This window comes from Falco peregrinus, chromosome 2 (assembly GCF_023634155.1).
Source record: "Falco peregrinus isolate bFalPer1 chromosome 2, bFalPer1.pri, whole genome shotgun sequence".
Classification (NCBI taxonomy): Eukaryota; Metazoa; Chordata; class Aves; order Falconiformes; family Falconidae; genus Falco; species Falco peregrinus.
In genome coordinates, this window is record NC_073722.1 from 120,312,940 (window position 1) to 120,329,159 (window position 16,220).

At 44.1% G+C, this 16,220-nt stretch overlaps 1 protein-coding gene across 17 annotated transcripts in view; it reads left to right on the forward strand.

Moving 5' to 3' along the window:
* Positions 1-16,220, forward strand: part of CACNA1G (calcium voltage-gated channel subunit alpha1 G) — a 149,991-nt gene extending 133,771 nt beyond the window's left edge. For 5 of the 17 annotated variants that reach the window (XM_055796117.1, XM_055796104.1, XM_055796103.1 and 2 more), the window contains 5 exons: positions 2,107-2,247; positions 5,410-5,544; positions 8,623-8,812; positions 11,441-11,610; positions 15,297-16,220. In XM_055796117.1, the coding sequence (XP_055652092.1) occupies positions 2,107-2,247; positions 5,410-5,544; positions 8,623-8,812; positions 11,441-11,610; positions 15,297-16,151 (1,491 nt within the window). In that variant the 3' untranslated portion in view covers positions 16,152-16,220. Of the gene's footprint in view, positions 1-2,106; positions 2,248-5,409; positions 5,545-8,622; positions 8,813-11,440; positions 11,611-13,389 lie in introns of all 17 variants that reach the window. The other 12 variants (XM_055796116.1, XM_055796109.1, XM_055796112.1 and 9 more) reach the window with 10 other exon arrangements.

Here is a 16,220-nt window from a genome sequence, read left to right on the forward strand (position 1 = left end):
AACATCCCTGTGTTATCAAAACTGTTTTCAGCACAAATCCGAAACGTAGCCCCATACCAGCTAGTGTGAAGAAAATTAACTCTATCCCAGCCAAAACCAGCATAGCAAGCAGACCATGAACCACAACATTAAAAGAGAAATAAAACTTGGCTAATCTTTGCTTAAGTATTAAATTCGGTTTATGTAACCTCAATTTAAACTCCATCCCCACAGCCAAGCTTGTGAGAAAAGATTAATTTAACAATGGAATAATCCAGAGGGGGCTCAAACCTGAGCCCACCAGCACTGGTGGCAGAACTCCCACCAGCAGGAGCAGGGCTGCAACGTGGTAGCTGCTATGGGTTGCAGTAAGTCTCTCTAAAGCACAGTTTCTGGATGAAGACTCAGTTTGAGGAATGAGAGGTAAGGTCAAGATCCAGACAGGTCCTTTGGGAGGGAACTGAACTGGAATTATACAAGAAAAATGGTCCAGTCTTTTTTTAGTCTTAGCTGATTGCAAATTGGGTTAAACTCTACACAGACCTCATTAGCTTTTATTACATCATGATTTCACAACAGCATATCTTGGCCTCTGCCTGAGGTGGACTAATGAGTATTCTAATGCATGAAAAACTCATTTATGATCTTTAGTCCAAGGGTGAAAAAGAGTAAATCCCTGCTCAAGCTTTGTTTCAGTTCCTAAGCTACTGGAAATTTCTGGTGCCATTAGGAATCACTGATGTCTCAGATGGAGTCCAAAGCTGCTCCTTGGCACAGGAAAAAGGAGTTCAGGGCAATATGGGGAAATCCAGATCTACTACGTCCTCTAAGAAGAAACACCACGTCCCAACTGTTGTACATGTTACACAGAGCACTGGCAAACCGTCCTCAGCGCTATCGCCCTGCATCAATACTCACACTGGCAAAAAGAGAAACTGCAAAACTGCCAGGCACATCAGGGAGGGAAACCCTCAGCTCTTCAGTCTGTCAAACCTGCCCTCTCCGAAGGTGGCCTTGAAAGGGCTTATTCTAGTCACAACCTCCAGAGCGTGTTTCTTGCTCTTTCACTCAAACAGAAGCCTCAAAAACCTCCAGGAGATTTTCTTCTATTTTTTCTCCCAGCCAAAATCTTCAGGACCAATCTGATATTTGAGCATGATAGCAGAGGAATACAATTCCCAGGACATGACCCCGCCAGGACATGTGGTCAGCATGCTCTTCTGCTTGCCTGTTCCCCAGGATTTTTGCACTGTGTGCTGTTTGACTGTAATGATGGTCCTCATTTCATCGTACGTAGCAGGCATTCCCTACATGAAAGGTGCAAGCCTTAAATTGCTCCCACGCTGCCTGCAAAAGCCAGACCCTGCTCTGTATAACTTCCAGTTGTCTGTGCTCTGGCCAGCTGGTTTGAAGTTGGCCAGGACAACTGGGGCACCTCAACCCATGTCTGGCACATGAATTAGTGACCTGATGTGTGTCCGTCCTGGTCACCTGCAGCTTTCATGCACAGGATGCTCAGCTTCTCTTCAAGTCAGGTTCTTGTAATTGATGTGCCCTCTGGATGTGGATTTAGGTGTCAAGTATTAGGTCCACTTGCTCAAAAATGTGAACAATGGGTATAGAAACCTGACAGCAGTAGCATCCTACAGAAGTTCACAGCACCAAGTACCAAGATGCTGCTATAGCGGCCCCGTGATACACCTCAGGTGCCAGGAGCGACTGGCCATGTTTGCTGAGGGTGAATTGTCCCCGGAGTGGGGGCAGCCGCGGTGCTGGAACAGCCGGGGACAGCCCCATACATTATTAATGTCTGAGAAAGCTGTCACTGCTCACCGTGATATTACTGCACTGTTCTCTCTCCTCTCCTGCCTCACCTCTCCTGTCCCGTTGTTTCTGTTACTGCTATTCTCCCTTAACGTTTCTGTCTCCCCCTGACCCCCCCCCCCCCGCCCCCATCTGTTCTTTCCCCCTTTTGTTCATTGGGTTTTATGCACCATCCTCTTTTTTTTTTTTTCTTTTTTTTTTTTTTTTTTGTCCCTTCTTCTCTCTCTGTCTCTGTCCCTCGCCTTTTTCTCTCTCTTTTTGGCTTGCTCTCTCCTTCTGCATGCTACACACCACCCCTCCTAGGAAAGGCACTTGTTTGATACCATATCACTGCTGATCCAGGAATCTCTGGAAGGAGAGCTGAAGCTGATGGACAACCTTTCAGGCTCTGTGTGCCATCATTATGCCCTCCCAGCTCCCGAATATTACAACTCTGAGAACCAGGTTAATATTCCTAATTTCCTGCACAGTCTCCATCCAAACTCAGTTTGACTGAGACCTTTAATTGAGAGTTAAAGTTCTTTATGTAATGTATCACAGGGATTTTGAAGCATAAGTCATTTGGGCTTTTTCTGTGGGCGCTGAGATAATATCTTGGTTTATGATGTTGTATATCAATGCAAGAGGAAGAGCACAGGCTCTGAGTTTCCCTCTTCAACACAGAATTTTTTCATTGGGATTTACTGTTCGTGAGTCTTGTAGGGAAAATGTACAAAATCCTGTCTCCATCCTTCAGTGGGGTTCTAGTGTTTGGCTTCTTGCTCCTAACCAGGGCTCCATGGCAATGTCAGGATGCATCTGCAGAGCCTGGAGGTTTTCCCAGAGCAGAGCCTGAGCCGGTGGGGATCATAAAATGATCTCTATATTTGTGCCTACTTACACTGCATGAAAATCCAGTTTCAAATTATTTTCGTAAAGAGGCTTCTTGCAAGTGGGTCATTGTAAACTAGATCCTCATCTCTGATCCAAACTGAATTTGGAAGGCAAGACAGCTCTTAATGATGTACTTAAGTAATCGTGTGCTCCAGTGCTTTCTCGAACAGGGGCTGTAATACTTGTTTGAAATTAGTTCATTTACTTCTTAGAATGAAATACCTACTTTCTCAAGCGTGCAATTCTTTAGAGCAAATATTTTCCCTAAAACATAGCAGTGACCATAATAATAACTCAAGCCTACCTACTTTTTTCCTGCAGTTGGAATTGAGCAAATTCCATATTTCTTGATCTACTCTTTTTCCTTTTCTGGCTAAAAATAGCAGAAGTTTTCTTGTTAAATCAGTGTGCTTATTTATGAGCTCACTGACACTCTAAATTATCCAACTCAGTGGTTCATTAGAGGAAAGGAAAAAGCTTAGGTAAAATGAAATCCTACTGCAGATCTTTATATAGCAGGATAACATGTCTCCCTCTGATTGCTGCGTATCGCTTTCCAGATTGAGGTCTATTAAGCTATAGGAAGCGGTTGCCTCTAAGAATTGCCGGTGGAATAGAGACGGTAGCTTTGGCGGGGAAGGCAGAGGGTCAGTGCGAAACTCAGCGAGAGCTGGTTGGAAATTTTTTGTCACTACATTTTTCACCAGAAAGTGCTGCTGCGGCAGAAAAAAACCCCGTTGTTTTGACATTTTTGTAATGAAAAAATATAGCATTCCAGTTGCAATGGCTTTTTCTTTTAAGTTCCTCTCCTCCCCCTAATTGAAACCCATATAAATCCATTGAATCTTTCCAACAAAACATTTTGACAGCTTCAAACTCCATTTTGGGAGAGGGGAGGCCGAAGGAGGGGGCAGGGGGTGTTGTTTTGTTTACATTTTGGCTTTTCTGTTCACACTATTTGTCATGTTCTTAGGCGAGTCAGGAATTTCGAGCAGCGCTGGGACTTGCTGAAAGCAACCTGATGAGCAGCAGCTCCCGGCGGAGCAGCTCCATCAGGCTGCTGGACACCAGCAGCTCCCGCACAGCCTTTCCCTTGGGCTCCCGTCCGTGGATCCCGGTTAGGGATCACTGTCCGGTGCTGGCAGCCTTTGCAGCTATCCTTTTCAGGGAGCCTCCTATGAAATCAGGAGCGGCTCCAAAGCGTCTCTTTCATCCATTGCCAACAGATGGCTGTGTTAGAGGAGATATCAAACCCAAGGTTAGGTGAGAAGAGCCCAACCCTCTTACTTATCTCAGCTGAAGTTTTCAGCCTCTCATGGTTCACTCATCACTGGGTTTATTTCAACCTACTGATGCCATTTCTAAGAGTGAGAAAATCCAGCCCTTTGACATCTTAAATGCAGCAGATCTGGGCCTCTGTGGTTTCTCTTGGATGATATATTGCTGTTGAAAGACTTTTCAGGCATAGAGGATAGGAAAAAAACTGCATGGTGAGAAATAAAAAGGAAGCACCTGGGACTCGTGCAGACCAGGCAGCCCCTGCAAGCCTGAGCCCAGTCTGTAGGTTACCTGCTGAAATGCTGTCCCCAGTGCCGTGGGCAGCAGCCTTAGACCCAGGGTGGGGATTTGGGGACGTCTGAGCCTGTACTTCAGGGCAAACATCCCTCCCTCCAGCGGCTGGCAGCAGGGATGCTGCTCTGGGGGAGATGCTACAGTCCCCTTTTCCCGCCTTTTTCTCCAAAACCTGAAGCAACATTTCACATTTCTGATAAAAAGTCCTCTGTGTCTAGGGAGAGAGCTTCATCAATATTTTGATAAAGATTTTTATCAATTACTTGAATGCCTTCAGCAGGGATGTGTTTGTGTAAGACGCGTGGGTACGGCATCGGTGCAGCAGTGCAGCACCTACTCCCAGCTGACTTTGCTCAGAGCCAGAGGCGGCTGTTGGGGCTGGGGGGGCATTTGGGGGCTGAAGGACATAGGCAGTTCTTTTAAGTAGGACGATTTTTGGTGTTTACCCAGGCACTGGAGGCTCTTTAGCAGTCCAAAACGCACTGAAGGCACCAAGAAGGCATTTCCTGATGGAAATCAAGCCTTAAGTTTCTCCCTGTCCCCGGTTAGCCATTAGGAAGCTAACTATAGCCCCAGCTGGCTCTCAGAGGGGGACGACGACGACGATGATGACACACACGTCCCTGTGCCCTCCCCAGAGCACAGGGAAAGGCACGCACCATACCCCACCTGCAAAATGGTTTTGGTGTTGGGGAATCTTTGCAGACTCAACCAGATTAGCTTATAGACCAAGAGACCAGCATGGCTGTTGGGTAGGAGCAACTCCAGACAAGTCAGAAGGTCTTGAAGCCTCTTGTATTTGATCATAGCCAAGAGGATAAATATCTCTGGTATGAAAGTAATGTTACTTTTGCGTCTTCATCTAGACAGGAGAACAGCAAAATGCAAGGCTAGCATTAGGGCATAGTTTTAAACTCCCTCCCAGGTCACTGGTAAACATTTAAGTATGGATGTCCCACTCTTTTTTTTCATTTCTTTGTTATATTTCATTTCTTGTAACGTTCTGTCCCTGGTAACAATGTGCATGATGTAGCGTCTCCCACTGCAGGGATATTGCTTTAGTGTCTAGAAGTATTTAGATGATGATACTTTTTTTTTTTTTTTCTCTTTTCCAAAAGATTTGTGTCCTGGTTTCTTATGTTTAATCATCTCTCCCTTTAGATCCCTCTAGCTGAGATGGAGGCTCTGTCTCTGACGTCAGATATTCTCTCTGAAAAGTCCTGGTCCTTAGCTCTGACGGATGACTCTTTTCCTGATGATACTAACACACACTTACTTAATGCTCTGGAAAGCAATGTACATACACTGGTCGCTGTATAGTCTGATGTTTACAGGGTTCGAAATACTGCTTCCACCTCTCTACACCTGCCTAATGGCATTTTCAGTTCAAGCCCATTTCCAAATAGCACCAACCTTTCCCCTGAACAGGACGTTGTCCTTAATGCCATTAGGTCCTGGGTTGTTATCGCTGTTGTCCACAAACTTGGCTCCTTGCGAGGAACAAGTAGTTATTTCTATTTTTCCTTTGGTGCCTTATGTAAAAACATCGTGTTTGCTGCAAGTGAAATAAAGAGTAAAAAAAAATGCTTTGGAAAGTGTCAAGGTCAAAATTTCCTCCCCATCTGAAACAAATCAGTGATGCTGCGTGGAAGAGACACCCATGAGCTAATGACTCGTGTCCTCTGCTGAGGGGTCATCTACAACCCTTTGGTTTGTAATGGATTTTTGTCTTGATGAACACAGGCACCACAAGGCTTTTTGCATGATTGGTGCCAGACTGTTTATTTTACAAATATCAGATGGGGATGACTCCGAGATGCTGCTTGTTTTGTGAATTCTTACTAGCAGTCATGCTGCTGGGGAAAAAAAAAAAAAAAAAAAAAGGACTATTTTGTGTCTTTTTGAATTAAATAACCAGTATTTTGAACCCTGCCTTAACCATCTACTCTTTGAAACATTAGACATTTTTAGCTGTGTAGCGGTCAAGTGCTTTTTTTCTGCTGTACAACAGACATAACTCCTTTTCCAACATTTTTGGATCATTCTTGTTTTCTTTGTTGTTGTTCATGTACCTGCCTTTGGATGTTTGTGTTGTTGATAAATTTTCTGCCATTCTAGTCGACTGCCATCCTAATTAGCACTTATTTGGGAAACATCTCTTAAACCGTGACAATATTTCCCATCATGCTTCATGGCATCACGTGCAAAAGATTTTGTAAACTACATTTAACATTTTCTGTGGGACTTTTTTTTTCAAAATTAGTTAGTCTGAAGAGCTGGGCTGAGGAGAGAGCCCCTTACAGTTTTGAATCAGATTAGACAAACCCATTTGACAGTGCAGCAAAGTCTCAAGGGTATAGCCAAGAGAGATGTTTTTTTCTCCAAACAAACAAAAAAAACCAAAAAAAAACAAACCCAAAAAACAAGCCAGGTTGAACAAAGTGGTTTGTGAATTTGTGTCAACACCAACAGAGTGTTTTGGTCAAAAAGGTTTTCAAAACTTTTGAAAAACTGCAAGCATTCATTGAAATCTTTTCTAAATGCAATATTTTTACACTTTGTTTAGGCACAGCTTTGAAATGTTTTGTTTGACTCAAAATAGATTTGGGTTGGGATTATTTTATTATTATTATTATTATTATCATTATTATTATTATTATTGGTTCATGGAAAACGCAGATTTGATTTTCAGTCAAGCCAAAACAACATGTTTTTCAAAACTACCAGTGAACCGAAACGTCATGTGCTCCCACTGCTCTGTTTGTGAGCTGGACTGGGAAGATGGTTTTGCAGCCATTTCACATGGGTTTCATGAAGTTCACTCACGAGATTTCCCCCGGGATAATCCGAGAGTGGAAATGAGCCCGCTGTGGTGTTGGATCCTGTCAATGAACCCAAAGGTTCATTCAAGGTTGGGTTTGGAGAGAGTCTCGAATCCAAATGTTTGGATCCAACTGGTTTTGAATTTGAAATCTCAGATTTCAGGCCATCTTTACTGATTTAAGTGAAATAATGTGAAAGCTAAGTAGCATCAACATACTGCTCGGAAGGGGAAGGCAGGGAGGAACAGAGAGGTTCCCAAAACCCAGGTCTGAGCTTTACCAGCACAGGTCTCTCTCTCCTTCCCTGAGCTATATCGGGAGCCTGCAGTCTCTTATCTTGGCTGTATCCAGGCTGTATCCAAATCGGCAGGTTCCCAAGGACTGAAACTAATGCTGCATGACAGTGCAGATCCGTTTCCCTCATTAAATTTACAACAGTGGTCTTCCTTCTTTTTTTTTTCATTTTCTTCTTTTTTCCTCATTTTTTTTTCTTTTTGTAAATTCCTTTTAATCTCATCATGTTTCTTATGCAAACGAAATGCCATAGTGAAATTTTGGGTTTATGACTGAAGGATAAAATTGGGAAAAAAAACCAATTCAGTGTTGATTTCAGAAAACCTGTAATGCACTGAGTGAAGGGAAGATTTGTCAGAAAATAAGATGTAAAGTTTTCCAAAAATGATCAGCGATATACTGTACCAGACTGCAGTGTCACATCTTATTTCTGTGGGTTTCAGTGGAGACCTTTTAAAGATGAAAGAGTTGTTTCATTAGAAATATCCAGGAAAGTTGACTTTGCTTCCATTTTTGTTAATATTGTCCAGCACAATAACACCCGAGAACATTTCTGGGATGGAGATATTTCCTTACGAAATCATATGTGAATCCACTTCATTGGATGTTGCCTCTGGTGCTGCCCATTCCAAGAGACTCTTTGGCTGTAAAAACTCCCTCACTTGCATCACATCCCCTCTAATTAGAGAATGGCTTTAACCCTGAAGCAGTAGGTTTAGATATTCCTTTCAATAAAATGAGTTTAGTTATTCATTATATGAGAAGAAAAACCAGTAAAATTGTGCTGGGAGCCAGAATAGAGAATATTTTCCATAAACTAGCTTTTGTATTTGTTTTGGGGTTTGGGTTTGGGTTTTTTTTCTTTTCTTTTACTCACCTTTGCAAAAGTCTGACTTGCTGGTGAGGGCACATAGAGAGAGCTTTCCTGTTATTGCAGAGGATCAAAGTTATGCAAAGCATGTGACATTTGCTGGCCTTGAGGCATGATGCCTTCTTTGCATATCCCTGAAATAGTCATGGTTTATTACTACAGTGTTGCTTCCTCTGTTTCTGTGGTTCATTCCGTGTGACAATTTATTGACAATACAAAAGGAGGGGTATAGCTTCCTGGTAGATCCATTCGTGCAACTTGTACATACTGACGATGTGCATGCCCATCGTGCCATACTGATTGCAATGGCTGTCGCTAGCGTTTCTGGGCACTTCTCCTCTTCCCACCCCATCCTGTCTTCCTTCCTCACTGTTTTTTTCCCCATAGGCTGATCTCCGCTCCAAAGACGACACACTGACCTTGTCTCCCAGCAAAGACTTGCTGAGCGTGAGGAAGCCTTCGGTGGGGCGCACACACTCGTTGCCGAATGACAGCTACATGTTCCAGCCGCCGTACTCCAGCCCCTGCCCTGCCTCCCTGGGTGAGAGGAATCCGGCACATCACAAGTCCCAGTCAGGTACACACCTGTCAGCTGGGACAAGAGCAGGATTTTCCAGTGTAGCAATACCTGGGATTTTCCAAGCTGTTCAGTAGGAGGCAGCAAATTGTCATTGGTTTCCAGCGAGGTGGTGGTGTCCAGACCTGTGGCGTGGCTTTGCAAAGATGCTCCACGACTTGCAAAGACCCTCCACAACTTAAGAAGACCAGGTTGTCAAGGATAACTCCTTTCCCTGAGCTTTTTGGCAATGTGACAGCAAGCAGCTGGCCTGGCTCACCACTGACTGTCCCTCTGCCTGGCTCCCTGAAGGTTACAGTCCATACAGCCTGGGCTCCATACATCTCACCTGAGCTAGCTACAGCCCCAAAGCAAAAATCCCAGCAGAAGGATATTTCCTCACGTCTGGGTTGGGTTTTTTTTGCAGCAGTACCTATTCTGGCAGGTTTGGGAAGCTCTGTGTGGGAACATCTGTGAAAGATGGGAAAATGGTGTCCCTAAACGCCTGTAAAACGAACATAAATGTGCTGAATTGAGAGAGATCTCAGCGTGAGATGAATGGAAAAACGAGAGAGTGTAGAATTGTCTTTCCCAGTGTGCGTGGTCGGGATATACGCCTTGGAATTAAATTCAGATATTCTTAGATACAGCGTATTGCAGATACCAAGGACTCTCTCTCTACCTGCACCTCTGCACCTGTACTCGCAGCTGCCTCCCGGTGCTTATCAAAAAAAAAAAAAAAAAAAGTGCTTTCATTTACTCTGTCTGCTAGGGGTTACCTTCTGCTGGTAAGAGAATGTAGCTGTCTCTAATTCTGCTGTACATGCCATCATTTTAGACATTTGTCACAGATAAGACAGAGAAATTTTTACAAGCACTGTCATTTGAAAGCCTCTAAGCAGAACATAATTTCAGCACTGTTCAGAATGGTAGGAGATTTGAACAGATTAGAAATAAGATGTCGAAATTTGCATAGTAATAAGAATTTGGATGAATAGCAACTGTTGAACAGCAGAAAAAAATGCAGACACAACGGAGAAAGATGAATCTAGAGTTGGGAGAAATCACTGCCATAATGCAAAAATTTCAAGGTCAAGAGCTGTCCTTTGAAGAACCTGTTTGCACATAATGCAAAATGTACAGCTAAAATCCTGGTCAAATCCCACTGAAGTCAACAGCAAAACTCCTGTTACCTCCAGTGGGGTCAGAATTTATCATTTTCTGTAATAGCCAAGAAATTCCTTGGAGTTATAATACCTGACCATAGAAAAGAATCCCACTTGCTACGGAGGGAGTTTCCAGAGCTTCGTTTTTGATCCTTAATCTGTATGCATTTGTCCTGTCTTAAACAAAAACTACGTCAGCTTGACTAAAATGTGGGTAATTTCTGAGTCCCTTCTTTCTTCGAGATATCATTTCCCAGTTCCCAGCTTGGAGAACTGAACAGCCCCATCTGACAGCCCTGGCTTGGCGGGGGCGCACATTGCATCCTTGTAAATCCACAGGAAAAACTGTTCCACTGAGATATAGGAGAAGTGTTTTGGAAAGGTAGAACTGATGTCTTCTGCATAACCACACTAAGCAATTAAACCTTTTGTGTTTTTCTCCGGCTGGTGAAATTCCAATCGTATTAAGCGGGCCAAAGTGCTCGGAGGTGGGTAAGGTGCCCAAACCTTGGCGTGTGCTTCGTTGTCCTGTTCCACCCACAATGTCAGTGCTTTTCAGGGTGGGGGAAGTCACCCCTACCTGTTTACAGTTTGTAATATTATAAAGTGCTCTGAAGACAGCAAAAGGTGCCAGGCGCATCTAATAAATCACCACAACTAAGCCATAATATTTCAAGCTGAGAAAGGTTTTGTTGTCAGAAACACTGGCACTTGCAGGAGGGATTTGTTTGAATACTCCTTCGTAATGGGGCTGTTGTTCTGGGAAAGATTCCAGGACAAATGAGATTCTCTGGGATGCGGTCCAGGTTAAATGAATTGTTTTGAAAAATGTCGAGCCTGTGCGGGGGGGGGGGGTGGGGGGGGGGGGGTGGGGGGGGGGGTGGAGCATGCAGAGTTTCAAACCTTTTACAAGAAGTAGCCAGAAACCACAAAGGGTCAGAAAAAGGCTGGGGAGTATGTGTTTGCTTCTCCTGGGATGCTTTGTAAGACTAGCCTTGAAAGCCACCTGGTGCCATTCCCTTTCGCTTCGCTTCCAGTGTGCGTGCTGGTTTTGAGATTTCAGCAGTTGGTCTCCACGTACCCTCAGGTATGGAGACATCCTTTCCTAGGCTTTCAAAGTCAGATCCTTGCGGTGCTGAGGTGTGTCATTGCCTGCAAAGTTATCGTCCCTAAAGCAGGGATCTAGAAATTGCCAGCCCAGATGAACTTCTAGTTCATAATCTTCTGTTCTTAACAGGAGCTAGTCCCAGTTGTACTGGGGGGAAATGCCAAGAAAAATGAAATAACAGAGATTTTTGGAATAATTTATTAGTAGGTGGCAGATTTTTCCCCATCATGGAGAGGCAGTTGCTGAATTCAGTAGTTTTGCCATGCCTGTCTGCTCCAAGGTGTGACAGAGCCGTTTTCTTTGAAAGGCTGTTGAGGTTGGGATGTGGCCCCCAGATGGACATGTCACATCTCTGTCTCTTCTCCCTCTTGCAAGGTTCAAAGGCATCAGTGCAGTCACAGCCAGCGGACACCAGTTCTCTCCTGCAAATTCCAAAAGACCATTTTCACCACGTAAGAGCTCACGACCATTTGGTGAGGAGGAGCAAACCCCCGGTTCCCCAGCAAGTGCACTCTCCTTCTGCTGAAAGGCTGCTCCGCAGACAGGTAGGCAGACCTGTGCGTGATCATGAACCTGCTGAAGTTTTATATCGTTGTGTTTCCAGGTTAACCGTGCTTTAAGTTCAAGGAGGGATTCACAGAGAAGCCTCCGGAGAACTGTAATTCTCCTACAGAAATAACAAAAAGGTTGATGGATTTTGATCTGAAGGCCATTCAGGAGTCTCCAAAGAATGTGCGTGACGAGTATCATCTCCTTTGGCAATGTGCCTAAATGTTTCTCCACATTGTTAGCACTTTATTTTTTTCAGACCTCTTCATAAATGCAGCCAAATGCTCCCCAGGGGCTTGTTGGGGTAAGGAACTAATTCTTAACTGCTGTGATTTTCTCAGTGCTTGAAAGGACACAGGGGCTGCAGACTCCATCCCAGGCCACCCTTCCTCTGGTTCCTCTGGTTTCTCGAAAAGGGAAAACTGTTTAAAGGAAGCTGGATGTCTCGTATGCAAAACCATCATGGGGAGCGTACTGTTTTTACAGTGAGAATTGAAAATTAAGATCCTTTTCAATCTCCTGTGTGCTTTTGAAAGGTTTGAGTACACGCAAAGCAGAACACGTTTTATTTTGCAACTGGTTTTATGTCTGGTTTTTGCCTGGCATTGATTAAAATCCTGATTCAACCCAAGATCTAAGAGATCTAATCAGTCTGGATAATTGGAAGGATAAGTTTAAATGTACCTTTTTTTGGTAAAATACTTAAACTTTTTCTTCACTCTCACATTTTTAAGCGTATTTCATTGTGCAGTTGGACCAGGACCAGAGGCATGTCTGATTCCCAAATTCTGCTTTCTTCAGTAGTTTCATGCCTGATTTTATATACATAAAATAGATCAGTTCTATTTTTTCCAAAGCAATTTCTTTCCTGCATGAAAATATTCCCATTTCTTTCATCTTTTAATCAACATTGACAAATTAGACAGTTGATTCATTAAGCTCTAAAAATTAATGTGAAGTACCAAGGTTAACAATTACATTAGTCTGTAATACTAAATTGACATAAGAAATTCCTAGCCTGTATTCGTTTGCACAGGGCTGGCCAGCTACCTCAATCACTGCTAATGGGGAAACTAATTGATGTCATGATTCCAGTTCATAACCACTCTCTCTTGCTTTCTAATGAATAACAGACGCATCCTTTTGAACTGATCTATCTAGAATAAATTACCACGTTAGCCATCTTCCTCAACCTAATTTTGTTCCTATCTTTGAAGGCTTCTTTTTCTAAACCTTTTCATACATTTAAGTTTAATTTATTCCCCTCCCTCTTCTCTCTGCTCATGCAGTGACATGATCATGCTTTTGGAGTGACATTTCAGGGAGAAAAAAGCTTTGGGACAGTGAGAAAATATGGTCCACGGCTGGCCAAATCCTTTGGAAGGTTGGAGAGATGTGCTGCTCCCGAGCCTGCGGGAGGGGAGCGGAGAGGCTGTTCCTGGCAGCGGGGCATCATTGCTGTTACTGTTAATTGCAATCTGGATGGCCAGCCGCTGGGAAACTTGGTCCTTAAAGAGGCAAAATTCCCTTTACACCCCAGGCACTTCTGCTCGCTCAAGTGCTCTCTGCTTGGCTCCTTTTATTGCCACCACTAATCTGGTACTAGCACACCACAATAGCCCGAACTAACAAAGCATTTTGGGTTGCAGTACCCATTTTTTCCTTATTGTTACGTATATTGCATGTAATTCTGATTTGATTTCTCCTTTTCTTTCTTTTCTTTCTTTCCTTTCCCTTTGCCCTCATCCCTGCTCCTTTCCTGAATTTATGTATAGATAAATCTTGTCCACCACATACCTGGTCCATGCACTCTCCTCCATCATTAAAACCTGTGTGTTTAACCTTCCTTTCCCTCCAGACTGCTGGAGAGCGAACACAGCCCCCACAGTAACGTGCCGTTTAGACTCGGGAAAGTTTGACAATTAGCGATGCACTCGCAGATGAAGATGAGTGGATCGGATGCTTTGGGAGAACGTTCCCTGCTGAGGAATACGCTCCTTGGCAGCGCATTGCACAAAAGCTTTTGTCCAGGGCAATTGTACCTGAAATTAAAACTCTATTGATTTTCTGGTTCCAGGACTGTGTATCCAAGGTGTAGCCCACACCAAGCTGTGGCTACTACAGGTGTACACCCCAATGGGATGGCAGAGGGTCCTTTCATTTTGAAACAAAGCAGTAAAACATTGTACAAACAGTTACTACTAACAACTACCAAAGATGCCTGTATCATAGGGAGAGAAAGAGCTGGTGGTGACTAATACTGTCGTTGTATGCAACACAGGTTGGTGTACAAGCAAAAGTAATGACAATAATTACTTTTTGCTTCTGTATTCTACTTTTTTGTAGTCTGTATCTCTTCTCAGGATATGAACATGATTTCTTCTCCCACTCACTCACTAAAACTATTGGCACTGAGGAGACCAGAATTAGCTCCGCTCTTGGCTGTGGTTAGTTGCCAGTATTATGCTGTAAAATTTTAAGTAGAAAGAATTCACCAGCATTGGAGAAGATCATTTTCTGTTCTGTATTAAATATTCTCTCAACTCTCACAGATGACAAAGGGAGCCCAGTGTGCAGATGGAGCAATAGACTCTTGTGTTTCTGTGCGTGCACATGTGCGTACTGCAGCTGATGAGAACTTTGCCTGAATAGAGATCATTTGGCTCAAACGGTCCTTGTGGGACAATTTTTATATAAATTCTAAGATCATTTTGGGGCGATTTGTCACAAAAGCATTCCTTAGTATGAGGAATTTCATCTCCTTGCACTTTTCTAAAGGACTGAGACAAGCTGTACACATTTCCTCCAAATTTCTCTGTGAAGTTTTTAATCTTTCGGATCATTTAGGAGTCTTCTCAAACTGAGACTCTGCCTTTAAGGGCCAGTTAATGTGGCTGATTTATAAACCCTTTTGACAAGGGATGTGGTGCAGTGAAAAGACAAAGCCTTCAAAACACGCCATAGGTTCTCTCTGCCAGCAGGCACTGATGCTGCATATGGCTCAAGACAGCCAAGGCAAAATGTGCCTTAGGAAGCCTGAATTTAAGCATCTGAGCAAGCTGAAATAATTACAGTTTATTATTATTAGTCCGGCTTTGGACTCCAGCTTTTCCAGCTCCCTTGCCATGAGGTGGTGCAGAGTCATGGCTCCAGCATGGGACCAAAGCCAGGGACAGGCTGTTGCCCTGATGCTGGCACAGAGCGTGGCTGCTCCGGTGTCACTGGCTCTGGGGTTCCCACCCCATGCTCTCAGCATCACCTGAGCTGGAGGAGGGAATACACTTGCACATCCTCTCTCTCCCACTCGTGACAGGGCTGCTAAAATTATGAAGGGCTTTGCTGTAGATCCTCATCCTTTGCATAACAAGAATATGTCTAAGTTTGGGCAAAGGCATTCTGGTTTTGCAGCCCTCCATCCTTAGAAGAGAAAGCTAAAGGTCAACCATTTATAAAAAATGAAGGGCCCGATTCTGGTGTCACTTACACAGGGACAAACCCATAGATCTCTGAAGTGTGGGAACTGCTAGAACCCGCAGGAGGAGTCTGTGGGTCTGTGCTGAGGTACCTCAGCAGAGCTGAGCCCCCTGTAAACGCGGTGCCTTTCTCATACTAACCTGTGTTTGGTCTGTCTCTCTCATCTGGCAACTCCCCTCCTCCCCGATCCCTTTGCGCTCCGATACAGATGGCCATAAGGAACGACTCTTCGGATAGCAAGGAGAATCTCCACACCGAGGTGAGTGAACTCTCTGACCCAAATGTCCCCGCTGTGCCCAAGGAGGAGTCATCAGTGGCTCTGACACCCTCAGAAGCAAATGAGTTGGCTGCGTGGAGCCGGGCCAGCGTCCATACGCAGCAGCATTCCCACAATCAATATAATATTTCAAAGCAGGCACCAGCATCGTGTGCTTGTGCAGACTCGTATCAGGAGACACCTGGAGATTCAATGGACCGAGAAGTATCTGAAATAAACAGCTCCTCAGAGCCTTTCACTTCAGAAACTTGTACAGCCTCGAGTGCCTGTTCAGAGGTTCAGCCTCTCACTCCTAAGAGGAACATAGGCAATACCGGCAACGTTACCCTGAAGGACCTGAAGAAATACCACAGTGTAGACACCCAGGGTCTTCTAAAAAAACCGCCCTCTTGGTTAGATGATCAAAGGAGACATTCAATAGAAATTTGTTCAATGGAAAACAGCCCTCAGCATCATTCCACATCTAGCTCTTCTGGCTTCATAAGTCAGGTGGTAAGTGAAATGGAAGGCTTGCAAGGAACACGGCAGAAGAAAAAACTAAGCCCTCCATGTATATCTATAGATCCACCCGACGGACAGAGTTTGCTACCTAGAGGACCTCACAGCATCTCACCTGCTGGTGGAGACATTTGCTTGAGGCGGCGTGCTCCATCTTGTGAGTCCAAGGATTCCATGGATATAGGGGATGCGTTGCTTCCAGACAGTATGTCAACATCTCCTACCCCAAAGAAAGACTTGTTGACACTTCCTAGCTTTTCCTTTGATCAAACGGAAATGGACCCCTGAGTTACTTTTCTGTTGGTGCCAAATGTTTTCTTCCTTTCATGTAATAGAAAAAAAAAAAAAAAATTAAAA